The sequence below is a fragment of the Agelaius tricolor genome, unplaced genomic scaffold, assembly GCF_023055355.1.
Source record: "Agelaius tricolor isolate 1412-34295 unplaced genomic scaffold, bAgeTri1.0.p SCAF_1, whole genome shotgun sequence".
In the NCBI taxonomy this organism is placed as follows: Eukaryota; Metazoa; Chordata; class Aves; order Passeriformes; family Icteridae; genus Agelaius; species Agelaius tricolor.
This window is the reverse complement of record NW_027269261.1, coordinates 89,903,516-89,928,211: the sequence shown is the minus strand read 5'-3', so window position 1 is coordinate 89,928,211 and position 24,696 is coordinate 89,903,516. Positions and strand designations below refer to the sequence as shown.

The 24,696-nt window shown below is 35.5% G+C and overlaps 1 protein-coding gene across 2 annotated transcripts in view; it reads left to right on the top strand.

Moving 5' to 3' along the window:
* The window catches only part of COL21A1 (collagen type XXI alpha 1 chain), a 90,629-nt gene that overhangs the window by 14,502 nt on the left and 51,431 nt on the right, over positions 1-24,696 (top strand). Inside the window, exons 2-10 of one of the 2 annotated variants that reach the window (XM_071442779.1) lie at positions 8,315-8,434; positions 9,888-10,439; positions 14,848-15,016; positions 15,153-15,369; positions 16,716-16,889; positions 17,828-17,905; positions 20,182-20,190; positions 21,640-21,723; positions 23,829-23,891. In XM_071442779.1, the coding sequence (XP_071298880.1) occupies positions 8,347-8,434; positions 9,888-10,439; positions 14,848-15,016; positions 15,153-15,369; positions 16,716-16,889; positions 17,828-17,905; positions 20,182-20,190; positions 21,640-21,723; positions 23,829-23,891 (1,434 nt within the window). In that variant the 5' untranslated portion in view covers positions 8,315-8,346. Of the gene's footprint in view, positions 1-8,314; positions 8,435-9,887; positions 10,440-14,847; positions 15,017-15,152; positions 15,370-16,715; positions 16,890-17,823; positions 17,906-20,181; positions 20,228-21,639; positions 21,724-23,828; positions 23,892-24,696 lie in introns of those variants that run through there. The other variant, XM_071442774.1, reaches the window with a different exon arrangement.

Here is a 24,696-nt window from a genome sequence, read left to right as displayed (position 1 = left end):
TACAGGAGGAATGCCCAGAGATAGGGTTTGTATAGTGCAGGACTGCTGCCCAAAGATGCTTTGCATCTTTGCAAAGCCTCCTGGATGCAGCTTATCCATTTATTTGTTGCTCAACTCTGCAGCTGCTTTGTCCTTAGTTGCTTGGTGGAGTGAATGAAACCATATGTTAGGGTTAGGAAGGAATTTTATGCTTTATAAAAGTAATAGAAATAATTGTCTACATAGGCTGTAAGAGTCATTACAGTTCAAAGAAAGTGAGCTGGATTACTTGCTGGAATATCTTTAGTCTTTTTGCAGGTGTAAAGCAGCTGGGTGTAGAAGTTCTGCATGGTTTTAATTTTTGCTTGGGATCATACTTTTCTGGAAATGTGAGTATTTCTCAAAGTACCAAATTTTGGATATACTTGAAACAGAAAATGTTTGTTTTCCCCTTTGAGTATGCACGTGCTAAAGTTCTTTATTCTTCCCTCAAAAAACTGTTTTAAATCTTAATGGTTTGATTTAGCTCCACTGAATACAACTGTAATTCTTTCAAACTTTTTCAGGTCCTAAATTCCTCAAGAATTTCTACTAGTTTCATTTCTTCATCCATCACAACCTCCTTTGAGTGAATTGTCAATATTTTCAATGAAAACAGGACTAAGTAAATAGATTCCTATCATTTAAAAACAATAGAATTGGAAAACCTAAAAATCCTTTTTATCTATTCATCTTGTATGATTCTTCCTGGATTGATGTCAGTGAGTTTGTATATTGTTAAAATACTAACATATAATCAAATATTTTAGAGGGCAGTGTGCTTCATGATACCTGTATATACAGTCTAAAGTACATTAAATTGAATAAACACCCATTCTTTCTATCGTGTAAAACAATGACATAAGGTTTTGAAGCTTGAACAGATAGTTTAATCATCCTTTCCTGTGGCTATGGATTTTTGTTTTTAAAGATGAGTCTGATTTGCTTTTAGTTGACTTTTTCCCAGAAATTATGGGAAAAGGGAGAGGACAGTTAAAGAATTGCAAAGGACTGGGCTTTCAAAGGAAGTTTTGATGCCTTTGGCTAAAGCAGGCATCCACGGCATTATTCTTATCCTCCCCAGCCTTTGACATGACTTATACTAAAACAAATAATAGCGTAAAGTATAATTTGTGAAAAAAGACAATGAATTTCATTAGCAGTCTTGCTGCTGGAATCCAAACTTGTTTGGAGGATGAATAGGAGAAAGGAATAGAAGAAAAAGATAAGAAGATTGAAAAATAAAATTTCTTTTTCTGATTCAGGTCTTTTCTTGCAGGAGACAAACAAAGCCTGCAGACTTATTCTTTCCTTTACACCGTAAATTTATTTTAAATCCCCTCTTGTGTATTTCTCACTGCATCTCTCTTGCTTTCATGTCAAATGTTGCAGTCCTCACATTGCAAATAACATCTTAGCTAAGCAAACCCTGCCCTCGCTTTTTAAAAGTATAGAACTAAAATAAAAAGATGAAAATAAAATCCATGTATTGGGAAAAAAAAGAAGCGGGTGAGGAGCTATTGGCAGAAATGTATGTCTCACATACGACAACCTAGTTGAAGCTGGTTGCACTGACAGTGTTTAGGTCCATAACTGTCTTGCTTTTCTGAGGACTTTGAGACCACAGCAGTAACTGATGAGCAATTCTGTGTATCTCTTGTCAAATGGGAATGATTCAAAAGTAGTCTTATAATTGCATTAGGAGTTCTTACTTGGATTGATTCCATTTTTATGTTGTCTTTATGACTCTTTTTATCAACACTTATTGTTAGAGATTGTTGTACTTTTCTCTCAGATTTAAACTGATTTCTATAGTGGTTTCACTGCTAAATGATATATAATTTAATGTAATTATATATAATTACTTTATATAATTTCTAGTTATTTCATTATTTGCCCCAATTATTGTTTCTCTTGTCAGTGGCCCAATTGAACTCTAAATTCCTTAGTGAAAACAAAATGTTCTCCCAAACTATTGCACCAGGTTGTAATTTTGATTAATTTTTTTCTCTTTCCCTGTTTGGTAATATAGATACTTTTACATGTGCACAGTCAAAATTCAAACATTGAGATTTCCTCTAGGAGTTGGTTGGAACATTTCTTATGTAGACTCCTATTATCATATGCAAGGTTAATTTCAACTGTACCAATTTAGTGTCAGATTTTATCCTATTGATTAGCTGTTTTGTTTTTCTTGGGTCCATCCAAGGAGGGAAAGTTCTGTGGAATCTCAAGATGCTTGATAAGAGAGAAGTTACAGCACAGGCCTTTCACAGACAGGATTAAATCATGGTTTCCAGGGAGACTTCAAATTCTTTTGTTGCAGCCAGAAATCTGAGCTGCCAAGCGTGGTTACTTCCTGAAGTTGCCCATCCGATATTGTTTCCCAGTCAGTCGTGTGTCAGTCCAGTAGCTCAAATGCTGTGATAAACTCCTTTTTCTTTAACCCATAATAACTAATTGCCAGGTCCTGGCACAGCATCCTCTTGGAGTGGGAATAAATCCAACAAAGTACGAAGTGCCAGAATAAATTGGATTTAAAAATACAAGTCTTCTGTGACTTCAGATGTTGGAGCATGAATCCAAACTGTCTCTGCTGTAGACTGGAGGAACATGTGGGTTTGTGTGCTTTACTGAATCATGTGAAAAATAAACAGTCAGCCCGTGTCATTTAAGAGCATTATTTGCTTTCAAAACTATGTAAAGTCTTACTTGGGTTATAGGATGTGTCAATTGCTTACTTTAGTCTTCAATGTCTAGCATGGAACTTGATATAAAGCCTTTATAAAATTTATGCAAAGCCTTCTGTTCAAAATCTGCTGAGAAGGTGATGAATTCTTAATCCCCTCTGCACCTTTATATAATCTTCATTGTACTTTATACATCATATATATATCAAAGCTAGAAATATGAAGTGTAATCTTAACATGTAGTACCAATTCCTGTGAGTTTATCTTTTTTGTATTGAATACCACTAAAAATAGGAATTGTAATCATGTTGGAGAATGACTGCATTTAAACTACTGGTCCACTAAATTTTTTTCTTACCTATCCCTAAAATGTCTTGTGGAATGAAGAGTGAAGTGGTTTGCTTTATCAGTAGTTTTGGCAGTAGTTTTAACAGTTGACTGTTAAGTGAACTATTTTTACTGAGAGATTTAAATTGTATCTGTGGCACAAGTAATTGAAATATCAAACATCATCTTGAAGTACTAGTTACTGTCTTTACTGTGTTTTGAGGGAGAAATACAATATAACATTTAAACAGCAAAACAGACCATGCTAATGTGTACTTGAGGGACAACAGATGTATGTGCAGAGTAAGGTGAGATTGATTTCGGAAAATGGAGATGAGATGTGATGTTACTGTTTCTCTGAGGTCTTCAATATTCATTCATGTTCTTCACATGCTTGGACATTCATCTTCAGCTAACTCAGCTGCTTGGCCATTAACTCTGCACAGCTCTCATTGCTGCAGCTGTGGACTTGAGCCAGCGGTCTGCATCCCTTCTCAATTTTCCATGTGTTTCTCCAGCTCCATTAGGAGATCTCTGGTTTTTATTCTGTCTGCCAGGTAGGCTTTAGATTCATAGAGGGAAAGTAAGCAAAACTCCTCAACCTTTCTTGCTGTTGTAAAAAGAGAGATAGCAAAGGTAGTGGAAATGGGTCAGGTGGCCCAAGCAGTGCCTGCATTAGTCTTTTCTTTTCAAGGTGGTCCAGGCATTGCTTTCTGCTTGATTTCAGGGTTAGGAAATAAAATATCTGAAACTGTGCACTAAGTGTACTTTATATTGCCATGTATTCATATATAGACTTAGTACAGCTAAGAATTAGCCAGAATTGAACCATTTTATAATGGCTTTTTATCCTTGTTGCACTAGTACTTAAAAAAGAAAAAAAACACAAAAGAAAATTCTTAGTATGTGTAACTTAAACACATAATTTTCTTTCTTGACCCCTCTTAATTAAACCACATCCTTAATCATATATTTAATGTTGTAGAAAACTCCTGGCATGAATGTAGTTATACTGCTGATTATGCCAAAATCTTTTATTCCAACATAGAAATAGAAAGAAATGGCATGAAGGATACTGATGGACTTGTCACTTTTGGAGATTTTATCTATTTATAGGCAATCTTGCATTTATGTACATGTATATAGGTGCAAACCAAGCTTAAATTAATCATATCTTTACAGCCTCACCCTTCCCAGGAAATGCTGTTATTTTAAATGTTTGCAAGTAAAACAGCCTCATCAGTTGTGCCCACCAAGAAAAATAAATTAATAGGAACAATATGTGGAAAACGTGAATGGAGAATGGGAGTGAAATCCAAGTGTAAATAAATACAGATTCAGATAAATTACTTGATAAAAGAAACTGACTTAGACTCAGACTTTTTGAATGCATAGGACTGGTAGTATTAGGTAGAGATAGAAATAAAGAGCTAAAGGTAAATTGCCCTACCATTTTATTTGCAAATCCCATTAATTCTGAAAATGAAGGAAGCAAATATAAAAACGTGGTGATGAAATATTGCATTACTTTTCCACATTACTTAATGCATATTAATGAGGATTTTCAGGGTTCCTTTTTCTTGCTGCTCAGTTCCTGTAGTATTGTGTAAATTTTGAAAATGCCAAGAGTCTTCTCTATGTCCTTTCACTCATTACTGTTGTAATGTCTTCATACTTGGCCCTTTGTACAGCAAACTTAATGATCTCTAATTGAATTATGAGAGTTTTATGCAGTGATGCAATATGAGAGAAGTGTTAACTTATTCTTGTAAAGCTTGCTAATGTATATAACCTTTAGTCTGGTTATTTTCTCAGAATGCTGGAAAGGATTAGAACCATACCCTTCCTGACTTTCTTCTTAGGCAGTAACTAGCAGTGGGAAGAAGTGAAGGAAGAAACTCTTCCTTTCAATGTAATTCTTCAGCAGAAATCTTCATGCAGCAGAGAAGCCAGAAGATTTTGGAGAGAAGAAATCTCTCTCTATGAGTTTGAATAGTGACAAAACTGCACTGAAGAGCAAATATTTTTGATTCTGTAAGATTCCAAATTGCTCTAAATGGAAAGTTTCCTCAGAGAGTATTCATGAAAAGAATAAAATTATTTATTTGTCTGGACACTGGAAAAATTGCTGTGGAAAGACTGCATCAGTAAACTGCCCTTTGAGATGCAGAAGGTGCTGCTTTCAGGCATCATAAATGCAAGGTGTAAATACTGCCTGACCTGCTTAGATGCACAAATTTTCTACTGAAAACTTAAGTTGGATGTGAAATTATTCTGCTGTGCATACAGAGGAGATGTCATTTGAACCTGTGTGTACTTGTGTGCAGCAAAGCTGTTCTGAGAATTGCATGCCGTTGCATCTGTAACACACTGACAGTCTTGAATTAGTTTGAAAATCAAGTAGAGGCTGTTGGTTTCAGTAATGGCTGTACCACATTTCCACTGTATAGGAAACCTGAATTCCATTCCCTTCCCAGTCAGCAGATTTCAGTAGCCCTGTTGGTGCAAATGCTGCTGCACAGCAAAATTGCTCTGCCCAGAAGAAAGTGAGAAATAAGTTTCAGGAACTGTCCCAATGGTTAAGGCTGCCTGCAGTGACAGCATGTGGGTGAGTTGCTGTGTCACTGGTTTCCAAACTTCATTGAGTTTTCCTCCTGTGCACAGCAAACAGTGAATGTGCATGTGGGAGGCTATCACCTGTCTCTGACCATGCTCTCATGGAGTATGGCTGATGCAGCCAGGTTTTATTGTGCCCCCTTTCTCTCCTGCCTTTGGTGAAGACAGAAATAATACTTTGTGAACTCTACTCTGGAGAACTGGGTCTTACACTACTACCCCATTGGTTCAAGGCTCTGATGTTTAGTAGCACTGCTAGGACCTTATCTTTTGTGTACACTCAGATGCAGAGAAATTTGCCTGAGTCTTGATTCAGATCACTCAGATATGTTGTGTTTGCTCTACAGCCCCTCATTTTGAGAGCTCAGAGCAGAAGCCTTTACATGAGCTGTTTATTTTCCCTCTGTCTGAGATAGGCAGTTTTCCTTAGAGGACTGTTTCCCCTCACTCTAACATCCCTTTTGCTATCAAACTGGCATATAAAATACCGAGATAAAAAGCATACAGTGGAAAGAATGGCCATAATGAGTCACACTAAAGGTCCACCCAATCCAGTATCCTATCTCAGTTAATCCCTCATTAAATCTTGTGGCTTTAATTTAAACAATTTAGTGGTGCTGGGAGATAGCCAGAGGTTTGCTCCTGCCACCCTATGCATCACCAGCATTACAAAGCCTGGGGCTGGTTGTGGGGCTCTGTCCCTTTTAAAGTGGAAAAAATAAACAACTATGAGGATGCCTTGAAAAATACAGTAACACATGTGCTATTTCTCCACTAATACTCTCTCAGTCTGCCACCCTTTACTTGAGCTGGATGCAACATCTGTGTATTTATTTAGTAACCCTGTATGAATTTCTCCTACATCAACTTCCATACGTTAAAAGTGGTTTGGTATAACTGAGAAGTGGGAAGCCAGTTCTATGTGTTTTCCTGGTTATGTTTGGTAAAACCACAAACTAATCACTAGGGAAAAAGAGGCCAAAAGTTTTATTTAAAATATTCATTCCTGGATTGGGTGGTGTTTCTGTAAGTTTCAAGTACACTTTTGATGCCTGTTCAATAACTACTGTGTTGACAAGATAAAGCAGCTAGGTCTCTGGGGTTGTTGGTTTGGCATCTCTTTTTAACTGTTAAAATGCAGTGCTATAATATTATTTTCTTTCTAGTATATTGAGCATTGGAATCCTCATTATCTGGTTGCTTAAGCTCTAGTTTTATCCTTTTAATTTTGTTTCCTGTTAATAGGTCCATTTTGGCCTACTAAACATTTATTTTGGTTTATACTTAAAACCTTGCCATGGAAAAGGCTGGAAGAGATTTTAGAATGATCAATTGTGCAAACCACCAACAAACCAAATAATCTATGTAAAATGTCTACCTCTACTATATTCTTTTATGTATTATAAGCCTAATACTTATACACAGTTTCATAGTTTAAAATTGATCCTTTTTCAAATAGCTGGAATAAAAACCTGCCACTTAATCTGTTTGAATGAAGGTGATATCCCAGGATTTGTGTAGCAAAACTGGAGAAGTTCTGGATCTTATGTCCTATCCCATAGACTCCAAGATGTGTCTGATTTCTTACCCATTCTGACACAAGGTAATATGAATAACAAAATATTGCTCTACCTTGCAATTATCTGTAATCTGAAGGAGAAATTTAATAACAGAATAATTATGGTCATGCTTTATTAACTTCAGGGAATTACATTAGGTGGGAGTAGAATTTCCTGGAAGTTGACTGCTCTGCAGTGAAGTGAATTCACCCTGAAAATTGCATTTTACATTGAAGGGTGAGATGAGAGAATACAAAAGAGATTCAGTATACTTTCTTTCACAGTCTTGAAATTAATGGATCTCTAATACAGTACCCCAAAAATGTATCTTTTACCAGTATGATACCTTTTTTCATTAAGCATAGTGAATAAATCTTTCTTAATTAAAATAAATTAGTCAAATAATATTTTTAACAGCAATATGAGACTTAAATTGCATCTTTGCTTGACGTGGGGTTATATTTCATAAACCATGATAGCAAAGGAGACATAAACAGAGGAAAAAAAAATCAAAAGTTGAAGATATATGTAATCTTAGATGTTGCAATACACCATCTGCAGGGCTTGGCTTTGCTGGGGAAGGGCTGGGGCTTGCTGAGACCCTGACTGCTGGTGTCAGTCTCAGTCCTGGGGTAGAGGAGTGGGAACTGTCCCCGACTCCCTGAAGCAGCCAGGTGTGAGGCTGAGACCAAAGTAGCACCTCCCCACCAGTAATACATAAACACTTGCCATGTTTTGGATCTTTTGGTAATGTCTTTTGATAATTGCTACAGAGTGGGATAGTGGGATAGTGTTTGGACAAGTGTGACTAGGAATGTAACCTACTTGTCAATGTGCCTAGCAGGAGAAGTATATAAATGCACCCCGGTGAAAACTGAGCTTCTGCAAAAAGGCTGGTGAGTGTTGATGAGTTTAGAATCTCAATTTTGGGCTTACATGACTGACACTTTTTGAGTCAATGGTTCATTGAAGAGTGGCCACATCTGGTCTTACAGATTTGATGCAGAGATGTTCCTCAGAGACAGTTTTAAAACTGCAGAAGCTTAGATTTTTTTTTTGGTAATACAATAACACTGTATTTTCTTTTCATTTTTCCCCATCTAGTTTTGTATCAAGACCTTGAGAATAAAATACACATGGCACAGATTGTAACATTTTTTCAGATGCTGTTAGTTCTGCTACTTCATGATTATATCTCAGCTGAAGATGGCGAAACAAGAGCAAGTAGGTCTTAATTTTTGCATTTCAGATAAGTGCAACTTCAAAGCATGCCTCAAATTTTTAATATCCATTTTGGTGTTCACATGTACCCTTCTGTTGATGGTGATTTTATTTCAATAAAGTTTTCCTGGTGAAAATCCAATAATATAAAAATAAAATAAAAATAGCTTAAATATCTTATTTCTTCACTAGGATGGAAATGTCTTTACTTGTGTCTTGGAAATGCCCAAGGTGGCAGATGGAACTATAAAGCTCCAGTCTTGATTTAAAATTGAGTTTGAGTATATGTATTTTCATTGCTTCAGAAGTCATGTTCTGAATAGCTGAGTGTTATGTGAGAAACTAAATAAGGAAGAATAAAGCTTCCTCTGTGAGAGGAAGCTAGCTCCAGTTAGCATTTCTCCAGCAGATTGTGGTCACTTGCTTTCAAGGAAGGTGAAATCTTTTCTTGATCGAAGTGTCCATAGGCAGATTTCAGGGTAAGGCAAAGCTCTCCTCCCTATGGTGGAGCTGCAGACTTTCAGAAAACAAAAGGACAGTAAGCCTCATGGCCTCATGTGCCATGAGATCAAAATAATCCCTCCTGCTTTTGGCCATGTCCTTGGCACCTCATGTGTCAGTTATCAAAACCTCTTTCACAGTCAATGGAAGGTGATTCTCTCCTTTAGAAAGTTACACCCTCCATCTGAGAATGGCTATGTAGCATGGAAGGACTTTGCTCTGAAAATGCTTGTGTCTGTCCATTGCCTGTAGTTGGCAACTTAGTCTAAAAACTAAGTTCATGACTGCAGCTAGGAGAGCTGAATCCATGCCTAAGTCATAATGCAGTTACAGGTAGTTAGTTAATGCTTATGATATTCTGTATTCTGGAGGTTGAGCTCATTCACTGAATACTTTTCTTCTGTAAAAATCAGAATATGCTACCAGCAACATTCAATTGAGACTCAGGATTTTATAATACTAGTTCTGTATATGCCATTTAGCAGTGTCCAAAGTCAATTAAAAGGTATTTGTAAAAGGATTCTCGAGTATTCAGGCTATAGCCTTCCTCTGCAGTGTGCTTGGTTTGCTAACAAAAAGGAGTTTTTATGTTTAGCATCTCTGCAGATGAGATATGAAAAGACCCAATATATATTCCTCTCTGTTTATTGACTAGAATGCAATTGCCAGCTAAGGAACTGAATTCCAGAATTTTTCATAGTTGTTTCTGGAGCTAATGTAAAAACCAGATAACACCTGCTAACCAGGTGTTGCTTTCAGGTACCAAGTTGGATCTGTGTAGCTTACACAATCTTACACAAGTTTGCCCTGATGAACTCTGCTATTTTTTTTTTCAGCTGGAATGCATATGTCAGTATAGATCCTAATATAAACATTAATTGATAAGACAAACATTTACTGTGGAGGAAGAAAGGGAAAATGTTCATTAAAATATTTGTTTGATTTTTTTTTTTAGGTTGCCGAACTGCTCCAGCAGATTTAGTTTTTATCTTGGATGGCTCTTACAGTGTTGGCCCAGAAAACTTTGAAATAATCAAAAGTTGGCTTGTCAATATTACAAGAAATTTTGACATAGGGCCAAAGTTTATTCAAGTTGGAGTTGTCCAGTACAGTGATTACCCTGTACTTGAAATTCCCCTCGGAACTCATGAATCCACTGAGAACCTCATCAGGGAAATGGAGTCCATACACTATCTGGGAGGAAATACAAGAACAGGAAGAGCTATTCAGTTTGCCTTTGACCATCTTTTTGCAAAATCTTCACGATTTTTAACAAAAATAGCAGTAGTTCTCACTGATGGAAAGTCCCAAGATGAAGTCAAAGATGTAGCAGCAGAAGCAAGGAAAAATAAGATCACTTTGTTTGCAATTGGTGTTGGCTCAGAAATTGAGGAGGATGAACTTAAAGCTATTGCCAATAAACCTTCATCAACTTATGTATTTTATGTTGAAGACTATATTGCAATATCAAGAATTAAAGAAGTTATAAAACAGAAACTCTGTGAAGGTGAGTATAAAATACTTTAGGTGTGCAAAATGTAGTTCTGTACATATATTTTTTAATTTCACAAGCAGAATGCATTATTTATGTAACCTAAGGGACCTGATACTCTTTACTATGATCTTTATTTTTTGGAAATTCCTCCCAAAATGTTATTTTCTCTGTCAAACAAAGAGATATATTTGGGAAAGGTATGGTGGTTTAACACAGTATGTGTTTAATTTCAATATGTATCCTTTTACCCTAAGCCCAAATTTTTTTTCATTGATAAAGTTTAAAAACACTAAAATATTACAGCAATTCTCATAGTGCAAGAATATAGAGTTTGCTTTATTGATTTCCTAGTTGCAACTGATACACACAATCATCCAGCTTTTCTTCTAGGGAGGTGAGAGGAGAGCCTGGCATTGCAACAAGAGTTCTTCTGAATACATACTTCTAGTATGTAAAAACCATAGAATTGTGGAATGGTTTGGATTGTAGGGGACCCTAAAGATCACCCGGTTCCAACCCCCCTGCCATGGGCAGGGACACCTTTCAGTAGATCAGGTTGCTTTGAGCCCCATCCAGCCTGGCCTTGAATACTTCCAGGGATGAGGCATCCATAACTCCTCTGGGCAACTTGTTCCAATGCATTAAGACCCTGACTGTAAAGAATTTCTTCCTAATATCTAATCCAAACCTACCCTCCTTGGGTTTAAAGCCATTCCCTCTTGTCCTGTCACTACATGCCCTTGTGAAAAGTCCCTCTCCAGGTGTCTTGTAAGACTCCTCTAGGTACTGGAAGGCTGCACTAAGGTGTCCCCACACCCTTCTCTTCTCCTGGCTGAACAACCCCAACTTTCCCAGCTTTTTTCCACAGGAGAGAGGCTCCAGCCTTCTCATTAACTTTGTGGCTTCCTCTGGACTTGCTCCAGCAGGTCCATCCTTCTTATGTTGTGGCCCTAGAGCTGGACTCCAGGTAGGGGCTCATGGGAGTGGAATAGACATCTGGAGTTGTAGCAAGCAGTTATGATGTTTCTTAGAAGAATTTTATAGAAGAGTTAGCCAAGACCAACATCGTAAAGTGACTCTTTTAACAGCATTACTGTATTGAGGTTTCTGAAATTTTGTAAAACAATGGCTTTCTTTTATGTATAAAAAAGATAGCAAATTGCTCCTAAAATGTATCACTCAGATTCTAGTATGTCAGTGGTATTTTGTACATGTTTTATTATCAAGAATTGATGCAAGACATATTTCAGTTTTACCATATTTCTGTACTTAGTAAGAGTGAAAAATAGATTTTGTTTGCTCTCACTTTGAGTATCAACTTCATTGAAAAAATATGGTGATGCTTTTGTTGAGGATACTAGTGTTTATTTCCTGCTACATTAAATGAAAATCATAGTAATTCCTTGTGGCTGATGTAGTAAGGTTGTCAGTCCAAAAATTAAATCCGCTAAGTGGAGCTAAATTCTTTAATAGAACTTCATACAGGGAGAAATTCCCCTAAATAAACACTAAATAAACACAATATTTTCTTTGACTAAAGTTTTAGAAGAAGTGCCGTTATATTTCATCAAGATGGATTTTCAGCAACAAGTTAACTAGCATCCTTTGAAATTCATCTGTGGTATTTCACATGATTTACAGCAGTAATCTGTGAATATTGACTATTTATACAAAGTGTACTTATTCTTTCACTTGAAGTGACCCTTTGCTTTGTCTCCCTTACATTGTGCACTTCCCTTGTTATAGCATTTAGATCCTTGCAGAGCAATCAAAGACACTTGGCAGCTTCATTTCCAACCACAATGCCTTTACCAGGTGAACTCCAAGACTGATAAACTGGAATTTTTATAGCTAAGTTGTGCATATTGATTGATTTATTTGCTTACTGATTATTGTGTTGTTAAGATTGACTTTGACTGAGGCAGAGGAAGTTCCATGAGGGCTGAGCAGCAATAGTTTGGCTGTGATCAACTACATGAAACTGCCTGAAAATTTAGCAATTCTCTCTTCATGGTCTTTGTGTAAATGTCTAAAAAAAGCTAGCTGTTGCTCTATGGAGTTTTAAAATCCATTCTGAAGTAAAAGTGTAAACAAAAAGGCCATAGGGGCAGTATTTCCTTTATGGACAATGAAGACTGAGGTTTGGTGGTTCTTGGAGCAAGTATTGCTCTTAGGAACAGGCTTGCAGGTGGTGTCTAATGTGCCTTTTGGGGACTCTAGTGTTTGTTTTAGAGTACATCAGGGGAATAAAGACTTCATGAACCTGTCTGCCAGAATTGAATGAAATATTTAATAAATATTTAATATTAATTATTTATTTTCAAAAGTCAATTGTTCCTATACTATCAATATGTTATAACGAGGAAAAAAAAATTGTGTCTTAGGAATGTATTCAGAAAGAAAACCCAGTGCAGACCTTAGAAGTTTGTCTGAAGGATGCAGAGAAAAGTTGCTTTGTCCCAGATACTGGGATTTAACATCATAAAGCTATTTTACACTTTAGGAAGGAAAATAAACATCTGAAAACTATGTAAAAACACTAAAAGGCAAAAAGATTTTAGAAAAGGCTAGAGAGTTGAAGTGACCGGCACTATGGACTAGAAATATAGTCCCATTTCCCATGAAAAATAGCTTTTAATTTTACCACTAATTTCTGCATGTTGTATAGTGGCTCAGTTAGTTATCAGAATAGAAGACCCAGAAAGGATCTACCAGACTGTGAATTTTTCATGTAATTCACCAATGTGCCACTGGAAAGAAAAAACAGTTTCCTAATGTGTAATTTTACACATGCTTAATTTGGTTGGTTGGTATTGGTTCAGAACAGTTATTTTGGCCCTGATCCATCATAATGAGCCTCTTATACAAAATATTCCTATTTCTGCCTTTAGTTTTTGATTTTACACCAAATTTGTAATATTCTATCTGATAGGAGACCCTATACTTGTCGATGTATACGTATGTGATTATCTGTAATCTCTGTTAATTGTGATGTGACTGTTATCCAGCTTTGCTATAAATGAGTTTAGAAAATAGTTCCATGATAACAATGCACATTTGAAGAAACCTGAAAAAGCCACTATTACTCTTACTTAATAGTATAAGTATGTTGACTTAAATCTGTGTTTTGAGAAGAATGAGAAGGGATGTTTTGTTGGACTTCGTTTTTTTTTTTCTTTGAAAGCATTCAGGATGCAGACATCTTAATTTTCAAAATGTGTGCAGAGTTCTTGAAATTCTTTATTTTAGAACAGACGAATAATTTATTTTTATTTTGGAAGTCAGGTGTCATTTTGCTGTGGAGAGGAAAAGAAAACTAAGGGGAGTTTATGTGGCTTCTTGCTGCTGTCCCAAGTACCTGTGACATCCCCATGATTGTCCTTTCCCATGACAGACAGGGTTGTGCAGAAAATTAGCAGAATTTTCTTGGAGCATATATATCCTGCCTCCCCCACCAGAATGGGGCAGCTTCTGGCTGCCCTGGGGTTGGTTAGAAAGGGAAGTCATGCAGTGTTGCTCATACTGTGAAAAGAAACCAGTCTAGACCTTCAAGCTGATAATTCCCTGGCACAGAGACAGGAGTTCTCCAGCCCATGGCTGGTCCAAATGGAGATAGGAGAACTCTCCACCCCTTCATTGGAATGTATTCCTAACCTCTTCCCTGTCTATGAACTGCTGCTTTTCTGAAGAAACAGTAGGAAATGAATAATGATATTTATTGTAAGCAGTTTAGCATAATTTTAATAAAACAAAAAACTTTATTTTTTATTGATTTGTTATCCTAATGTTCATTTTAGTATTAGGTTTCACTGTCCTATCTCTTTTTCTTTTTTTTTTTTTGTTTGAGAAAACTTATGTTGTCACAGAAAATATATCACACACTCTATTTTTCCATTGAGAATAACTTGAAGCAGATTTAAGTGAAATAGACAAAACAGCTCAGAGTCCATTTTGAGTTAAATAAAATGAAAATAAAAGTCAGAGATAATTTTAACTTTTTCTATTTTCAGACTGATTTTATAGTTGGGAAGGATGCTGAATTCAAATTGTTAGTGCATTTTGGAAATTAATATCTAGAATTTTATATAATTTTAGAACCATGCAATTTTAGAAATGAAATTCAATATATTCATTAGCCAGATACAATAATACTCTTTAAATACAATTAGTGACATACAGTTAGTGACAATTCAAAATACTATGTGAATGTAATTGCAATAAAATATGACATCTTAATATTCTTGCTTTAAGTTCCTGAGGATCCTGTAAACCACTTTTCTCATGTTGTACTTAACTGAGAGTTCTCAGTTATCTTTTTATTTCTTGAAAGGCAGATAAAAAAATTAGTTGGGTGGGAGGCTACTTTTCTTGGAAGTCTTAAGTCATATTTTGGACTGTCCTTGCATTTATTACTTTTCAGAATCTGTTTGTCCAACAAGAATTCCAGTGGCAGCTCGAGATGAAAAAGGATTTGACATTCTTGTAGGATTAGGTGTGAAGAAAAAAGTTAAAAAGAGAATTCAAATATCAACCACTAATGCAAAAGCTTATGAAGTAACCTCACGTGTTGACCTCTCAGAATTAACAAGGTATTGAATTTTATAAATGTTCTTCTACATTCAGTAAGATTTTTTTTTTGTTTCTTTAAATAAGAAGGACTTATTTTAAGATTTATATAAATGTTCAAGTAGTGTCTTGTTTTTTCCACCCTTTCCCCTTATTTAGGAATGTGTTTCCAGAAGGTCTCCCTCCATCCTATGTGTTTGTTTCCACTCAAAGATTTAAAGTAAAGAAGACATGGGATTTGTGGAGAATTCTGAGTCTAGATAAGAGACCACAGATAGCAGTCACTGTTAATGGAGAAGAAAAAACATTATCATTCACTACAACAAGTTTAATAAATGGCACACAAGTTATTACATTTGCTGCACCTAATGTAAAGGTAAGGAGTATATCACTATCATGCTGGAATGCTTCTTTAGGTACACGTTATTCCAGTATTCCCCTCTTTGAGCAAACCAGTTTTATTGTTTTCTAGTACAATCTGAAGATTGTCTTTCAGTCTTTCTTCAGTAATTTCCAGTGGAGTATTCCACTCTTGTAAAAGAGATTGTCTTAGCTGCAGATGAGACAGAGGATTGGAGATTGAATGTCCCTGTTATTGCATTTGTAGCAGGAATATGTGCAGTCCAGAGATGGCCCTTCCTGCCACAGGGAGTATTAGTTAAGTGAACAGAGAGGGCTATTTCAGCAGAAAAAGACTGGGAAAGATTTGCTGCTGGAGCACTTCATGGCCAAGTGGGTTCAACTTTTCTGGGAAGTGGAGGCCTGCATTCAAATCCCTACTCCAATTCAGGCTGAAGGAATTTTAAATATAAATCCTCAGTAAAGGAAGGACTCCTATCCAAGGAATAGGTCTTAACTTTTTTATGCTAGAGGCATTTTATACTTCTGTTACTAGATGGAGAATTTTTGCTTTTTCTTTCCAAATTTCCTCTACCTTTTAATAATTATTAGTAGGCGAAATAATTTTTTTATTATTTTAAGAAGCTATGTTAAACTTGATTTACTGGAAACTTGGAACTGAATTAAAAAATCCAGTTTCAAGTCAATACTCTATTTATATTTATCTATTTCTTGAAGCTGCACAAACAAATCAATCTGATTCATGCAGTCCCAGGTATCAATGAACTTAACCATGATAACACACAACATCCATGTTTTGTTTGTTTGCTTTTGTTTCTCCATGCCTGCCTTGCTATTATGGAGAACAATAATTCCATGGCTTTTTTAGACTTGTGCATCTCTAAACAGAGTATAAATGCCAATACACTCCTAATGAACATTTTTCTTTAATAAACCTTTATGATAATTTATCACCTATCAATTTATCACAAGTACCAATTTTTTTTTCACAATAATTGATAATCTGAAGTGTTTGAGACATTATACCAGTGCTTATAAATAGGCTTCTGGCTGCATATTTTTAATAAATACAGGTTTGAGCTTGTTCATAGTCATAGACTAAAAAAAAATAATCTATGTGAGTTGTAAAATAATTCTGAAATAGGGATTAATTATTACCAATTGTCATATTTTCAATTACAATATTATTTTGCAATACTTTATTTTACTATACAGTTTAGAATAGTTTGTATGTAAAATCTTCAGCCTATGTAAAATCAGCTCAACCATTAACAGCAGTTTGATTGTTGAAGTGCAGTTTTATCACTATTTAAATTGAAAGCATTTTGTTTTAAACAATGCTGTTTTCTTCGTTTTTCTTAGACATTGTTTGATGAAGGCTGGCATCAAATTCGTCTCTTAGTAACAGAAGACTTTGTAACTTTGTATATAGATGGCCAAGAAATTGAAACAAAGCCATTACATCCTGTTTTAGGTATTTACATCAGTGGCCTAACCCAAATAGGAAAGTATTCTGGAAAGGAGGAAACGGTACAGGTAGGCATATGTTAAAACTACAATAATTCAGTAATTCTGTTGTAGGTTAAATTGCATTGGTGGCTTCTGTTTTCTTGAGCTTACTCTTCTAACTTAGAGTAGACTGAAATTTAGTGTACAAAATTTAATACTTAAGAGAGAGTAAAAATGGTCAGGAGGACTTAGCACAAGTGATCTATCCCGTGACATAGATACTTAACTGGTCTCACTGGTTCCAAGGACAAAATTGATGCAACGTGGTTGCCTGAGTTTGGGAAGCAGTGTCTCAAATTTGGGAATTTCCTCTGCTTGACATTTGCACATGATGTCCTTCCATCAGTGTATGTACGGGTGATGCTGGTAAAAGAGGAAAATTTTGGTCAAGTTTCTTTCTCCTTGCTTTGCAGTCACAATAGTTTATGCTAGAAAAACTGACAGTGGTTTCATTTTCTTTTGGAACGTAGCAACAAAGGAGAATGGCATAAAACTTTTGTTTACCTCATGCCAGTGTTTTTATTCAATGCTTTTTAAAGATTTATACTGTATACTAAACACTAAGCATTAGGGATGCCTTCAGATGCTTCACCAGAATTTACTAATCTTATATCTAATATGAGCAGGTCTGTGTAGAAGCATCTTCCCGGGTCCGTTAAGGTGAAAAGAAAGAGGTTGGGCTTGCCTGTGTTATTAACTTGTTTCCTCAATGATATTGGCAGCCAGTATAGTTCATGCTGCATGTGTTTGGATTAATTCCCAGGGAATATGGATGGTGATTTCTATGATTTTAAAAAATTCTTGGATTGATTATTTTTATTTAAGTAATTCTGTTACAGTATGTTTAATTGGTTGTACATATTAATCATTATGAGTAACCTAAAAATATTTCCATACAGTTAATTGATTTTTAACTGTAGTGAATGCACAGACCTCTAAAGAGTCTTTTATGTTTGAAATTACAGTTTGATATACAAAAACTGCGAATCTACTGTGACCCAGAGCAAAATAATCGAGAAACAGTCTGTGAGATCCCAGGATTTGTGAGTATGATAGACGAACTTTAGAGGACTACGTGGCATTGTTTTACAAATCACTGTTTTAAGCTGACTTAATGAGTTTTTAAAATAGATTAATCTACATTGATTCAGCTAGTGCAAACACATGCTTGTTACAGGCCTTCTTGGTTTCAACCTTATTTTCTCACAGTTTTTTCAAGTTGTTTTAGTTTAGGTATTTAATGGTGCATTTTTGATATATATGAGTACAGAAGAATCTCAGAATCCTCTCTTAAAATTTCAGATTTTAAGCATTATAGAATAATGAAACTTCTAGGTTTTTTCAGTGTAAAATTTTTAAAATATGATTTTTCAACTTTTCTGACATACTCCTTGCTACTTGACAGGTCATTTAATCTATGAAATTTTGGTGCATAATCAGCAAACCTGCATTTCTAAATTGCCTTCTCCTGTTTGAAATATCTGTGCTGAGGTCTGTGATAAACACGCCATTATTTGAATTGTTGCCATGATTTCAAGAAGTACATTAAGTACTAGGCAGAAATAAAATCAAGACTTTATGACTCATGTACACAATTATTAGCAAGTTTATGGAGACCTTTGGCCCTCTCTTGCTCCTCTTAAAGTTAATAATGCACTGCAATGTAAGACATATACAAACAGATTTGGAAACCAGTCATGACTGACAGAGCCAGATTTAAGCATTCAGTTCCCATCTCAAAGCATAAGCAAGAGATTGATTTAAACATGCAAATTCAAAATAATCTCCTTTGCTTGGTGGATGAAACAAACTGAGCTAAAGATTATCAGTTGCCAGTGTCCTACTATGTAGACCCACATTCCTCATGTTGTGATTAGATTTTGTGTCATTTGGCTGGTTTGACAATAGAACCATTGAATCTCCAGCATCCAGATTTTCTTTTTTGTCAGACTGGCACTTATTGCCAGCTAGTCTGTTTTTCTTCTTTTTCTTTGGGACCAGTGGGTCTGTTGCATCCTTATCAGGGCTTTTTCAACTTTCAGTCAAGCAGCAAGTAGGTGAATGGATTATTAGCTGTTCTGAACTCTGAACAGGTGCAGGAATACTTCTGTAAAATTAGCTTTGAATCTTGAAGAAAGTTAAGTATTTATTTAACTATTATTTAACTGCACCACATATCTTTCTGCTCTTTAAAAATTAAAAGTAAGATATGAAAAGTAATCAAATTAAAAATATTTTGCATAAAGAAAGCAAACACTTAAAAAGTCTTTCATAGCTTATTTTCTTGCTATTTATCAAGGAGTTGAAGCCAAAAGTTGTTTTTTTGCCATTTTAGTTTCACTGTCTGTTTTTGTAAATTAAATTTGGACTTTGCCCATGAAATTCTGGACTCCTTCAGAAAATAAAAATGTTGGATGATCTTCAAGGAGGAATGTGTGGTTTGTGGTTGTATTCTGTCAGAGTGTGGTTGTGTCAGAGTTCCTGAAATAAGCAGAGGCTTTATGTACTAATTACAGACCAAATTAATTCCCTTTCCCAGAGATACCTTGCTGCATAGTAATTTTAAGCTCCTTCTATGATCTGTGGAAAATGAAAACTTTCTCTAGGGTTTGCTCAAGCTGAAAATTGAATACAGAAGAAGCTTTCTGTGTCCACAGAGTGTGTATGAAATCTGCAGTGACTGTGTGCATCAGAATAGTCCTGTGGTCAGTGTGGCTAATGGTGGCTACTAAACTATTAAGACAGAAAATTTCATGGTTGCTCTGCTGAAGTATTTTGGGTTGGATTGTTCTGTGATATTGCAGATACTGGATATCAAAAATCAATTGATAGCAGAGTCTAATGCAGTCACAGGAAAGCAAGAAAAAGCCAGCCTTGCCTCTGTGCTGGTCTGTTTTCCCAGATGCTGGATTCAGGCAGAGAGCAGAGATTTCAGAAATATTTTGGTACATTCTCTGACATGAATGAGCAAGCAGAGCATATTTTTGATGAGAAGTTACTTCTGGTAAAAGGTTTGAACCAAATCTAAACATTTAGTGTGTAAATACTGACATGGTTTAGTATTAATTCTGTCATTATCTTTTAAAAATTGCTACTGATGACTCCCATTGACAGACCCTTAACAGCAGTTAACTAAATTAATTTAATATGCATTGATAGCAGCTGTACATAAGTCTCAGAAAGTCTAAAAATTTGAATTATAATTTCTTGACAGTTACAGCTCAGGAGTTATGATTGGTTTTGATAGTGTTTCCAAATGAATGGATTTTCTTTTTAGAAATATTGCTGTACTCTTAAACTGTGTTTCTTCTTGTTTCAGAATGGAGAGGTAGGCTCGATCCTAAACTACTCAAACTCATTTTAAGGTAGTATTTGAGTTTTTATAAGCTTCTTAATATTCTAGGTAATATACACTTTGTTTTCAAAAGGGGACAGAGATATGCTAAGCTTAAGAGTGCTGGACTTCCCTTGCTTGAATTCTAGTCAGTAGCCAAATTAAAAATAATTTTTCTGAAAAAACACATGTTTATTAGAATAACTGGTCTGATGTTTTCCCCCAGTTCAACTCACTTGCTGCTATTTGCAGGGGGGTGGGGGATATGCACAGGGGATAATGCAGCTCTTACCTGCATTGTGCTTATGGGAACTCCCTGAACAGGACCTTTTCTGAAGATCTAATATGACAACTTCCCTAACCTTACCTGTAACTCCCAACTTGTACCATTGCAATGGAAACATGGGTGTTTGTGTTTTGGTCAATCATTTGACCCCAAGAAAGAATTCCAGTCAAGAAACATCTTAAAAGGTGTCATTATTCTAGAAAATATGAGTAAAATGCTCTGGAAAGTTTTAGATAATAAAAAAAAAAAACTTTTCTTTTTAGCTTGGATTCTTAAATTTTTGCCTTTCCATAGGTCTAAGAACTTGCTGGGTTAGGGTTGATGGATGAAAAAGAATTTACTGGATCTAACTTCAACATATAGATTTAGTAGAGATATACCTATAATAGATTTGATTTAGTAGCTCTCCCCTTTGCCCGCCCGAGTAAAATACTGAGGTTTCATGTGGGGCTTAATGATGAGAAGTAAATATCACAAAAAAAGAAATAAATTCTAGAGGTTTATGTGATCTGCCAAGGTTTAGTGTTTAGTGCTGCAGGGAGCATGGTTTGGAGGAGGTCACCTAATGGTCTTTGCAGGAGGGGCACTCTTGGCACCAGGACTAGTGACCTCTAGGAGTCAGTGGTAGCAGCTGTGTCCTGCCTCCCCTCAGGTAGCTTCATACTTGGAACATACGCCTAGGACATAGGATACTTGGGGTTTATCTTCTTTTCAGGCTCACTGCACAGCATAGCATGCCAATGGTTGGGATCATTATGCTATATACATCATTTTACACAGTTTTAAATTAACTTGTTATATTTGAGATTTGGTCACACTTCAAATTATGAATATAGATTAGCTAGAAGAAGTGGCTTTCAGGTTGCAAGATTTTAAATTTTCAAACTATATGACAAAATATTTGTGAAAAAACAGTTACAGGTGTCAACCCAATACCAGTACTTACTTTGTAAATTTTTATTCTGGATAAAATGATTATATGCACGAAAACTACTTGGAGGGCAATATTCAGATAAGCAGAAGTTCCAGCTGAACAAGGGAGTGAATGCCAAGACCTAAGTGAAAGGCAGCCTAAGGAAGGTCAGCTTCACCTGGTGTTCCAATAAGTTTGTTGGCTGCCTTTGGCATATGCTGATGGCTGTTTTCACTCTTGGTAGTGCATGAATGGTCCCAGTGACGTAGGCTCAACACCTGCCCCCTGCATATGCCCACCAGGGAAGCAAGGACCTCCAGGCCCCAAAGTAAGTTCTGTTCTGTCTTGTTGAGTGTGTATGACCTGTCTTTCCCTGCTACTCTTCAGCAAATGATTTGATTTGGACTGTTAATTGTTTGAGGATGAAATGGTTTTCTGACAAAATCTTTTAATGGAGAGGGGTTTCTTTCTTCTTCTTTGTAAAAGAATGAACTAGATGCTTATTGGGAGAGTTTCACATTAGCTGTGCTGATGACCTGCTTTTTGTGTTGATGAAGAACTAAAATGAGAACTAGCCTTGAGCTGCAGAAGTCTTACATGGCAAACTCAAATCCCCAGTATTTGCTTCATTATCTCTCTCAATAACTGTACTAGGCAATGTTTACAGAATTATTTATAAGTGCAGACAAGAAAACCCCAAATCACTTGTCTTTATTAAGCAAATGAATAAAAACCTTCTTGGCTGTCATCATAAAAGAGGTTACAGTATACTGTAGCTACCTCAAATCTAAGGGCTTCTTGATACAGTGGAGAAGATTTCTGGTCAGGGAATTGAAATCTGAAACACAGAGATCATTATTATTGTTTCATGTAGTATAATATCTGTGGTCTTTTACCTTTTTTATTTTCTTTAGAGAAAAAAGAGAGAGAATGAAGTATTTATAATTTTAAAAGAATTGAAAACCACTTCCTGTAAAGTATGAAGGAATATGAAATTTCAGAACTCAGATGATCTATATCTATTGCCTTATGTGCAATCTTCATCTACAATGCACTGTAATAGTTGTTTGGGGATAATTGAATAATACAGGTGAGAAGATGGTGCCTAACACAAAAGGCTGCAGAAAGTGAAAAGGAAGCCAATTTATGGTTGAATAGGTTGTCTAAATTATAATATATATTTATTAATGTTTGAATACTGGACTCTAGAACCATATGAATTTAAACTTAATTTTTGTGTTTGTGATATTAATGGAGTGCAATAAATTGAATTAAATCAAAACAATTTCAAAATACAAGTAACTGATTTTTAAGCTTTTCAAGTTAAAAGCAGAAAATTTCACAGTTAAATGGTATATTTGGAAGCAAATGTTTTCTTTTTTTCTCAAATCCAAACCTGGACTTCTTAATTTGGACAACAATAATTCTGGGTAGCTTGTTCTAATTGAGCAAATTATGACTGTTATGCTTTTCAAAAAAGACATTATTCTATATTATCTTCCACTTGGTTCAGCATTACACTTCTGTGGTTTATATGTGAAATGATGTTTTTTCACATTCACATTGAAAGCTAGTTTCCTGTTTCCCTTCTAATGTCCTCCCTATTTGTAACAATTCTGCAGTTCAAAGTGACCCACAGGTCTGTTAATGGTTCAGGCTGAAGAAATAAATACCTGCTTAACACCCCTGCAGAAGTAAAATAGTTTAGAGGGCAAGTCTTTTTTGGATTTTGCTGAGTTCAAATCAAAGCTGTTATTGAAACAAATAGAGAAAGTCAATACTCTAGGAGGATATACTGAGTAGGGTGTTAAGTTCCTGCTTTCTCACCATAAACATGAAGCCTTGGCAAGCAACTTTCCTTTTACTTCAATCTGACTGTAAGAGTGATTATCAAAATAATTGCAAAGAACTTCTAAGAGAAAATCTGAAAAATATCTTTTTCAACAGTAATTGTTGTGTCGAGAGGAGTTTATTATTTTACAGGTTTTAATCCTGGCTCTTGCCTTTTTAGTGCTTTTATCTTAAGAATTAGGCTCAGCTAAAGCAAATGAGAGATTTCTTCAGAAAATAACTATTTTATTAAAGAAGTTTTATTAAAGATTGTTTCATCTACTTGATAAAAAATGTTTCTATTTCCTTTTATTTACATGCTAAAAGACTAGAAAGCTTTTAAGTTGATGGGTCAAACTTGTGCTGTAACCAAGTGTGGATTCACTTGTCCAAGAACTGCACAAGAAGTTGGGGAGAATTTCCCCCCCCCAAACCAGTTCTTTTTCAGTGTAGGAATTGCTCCTCAATAGTAGGTCCTTGGATTTGTAGAGGCTGTTTTATGGAATGTGTTAGGGCTAAGGTTTCTTTGTGCTCATTTGAAAATACTCTTACAATTTAAAAATGCTTATATATTTTGTGTGTTCACATGTTGCTTCTCCATAGGGTGACCCTGGGCAGCCTGGGAATCATGGTTATCCTGGTCTGCCTGGTCCAGATGGTAAGCCTGTGAGTACTAAAAACTTAGTCATCTATTGTAAATGTAAAACTAACAGGAGAAAAAACATGGAACACTGAAATTTTTGAAATTTAGATCATTTTGTTGCCATTCTCTGAAACGGTGAATGTCATTTAACTGTATGAAACTGTTGTATAAATATGTCAATCAATGTATTTCTGTTTCAAGGTAAAATACTGTAAATATTAGAGTTGGGTACTGTTGTAAAGCAGAAAAGAGTATGTTCTCTGCTTTACAACACTATGAGTGTTTCTGTTGATCTTTGCATTACTTTGCAGCAGTTATGTTACTACCTCAGTCTTTACTCCTTAAGAATTTGTTCACTAGAAAGCACTTTGGGTCACCTGAAATCCTATCTATTTTTTTTAGGGCTTGCTCCTTGGTTGATAGAATTTCATGTAGGCTACCTCAAGTAGTCCATCAGAACATGTAGATATGCATGTAAAATTAAAAAAAAAAAAACAGATCTTTTTTAGTTCCAAACAGGTTAATTTCAATCACCATCATCACTGGTGGTGATTCCATCTGTAAGCAGAGTTAGTTTAACAGGAAGAAAATAGATGCTAAAATCAAAAATGTAATAGTTTCTAAAAATTGAACATTTCCCTCTTTTAAAATATGGGACTTATTATATTGAAACCTGAGCATGCTAACCCTGATAGTACAGGTGAGCAGTGCGTACATGAATTTTTCATCAGTCCCACAAGTAAATATACTCATTTTACATGTGATTTAAAATGTTTTTATTCTTTTGCTCTTAAACAGCTTTCGATAGCTATTAAATTCAGGAGTTTT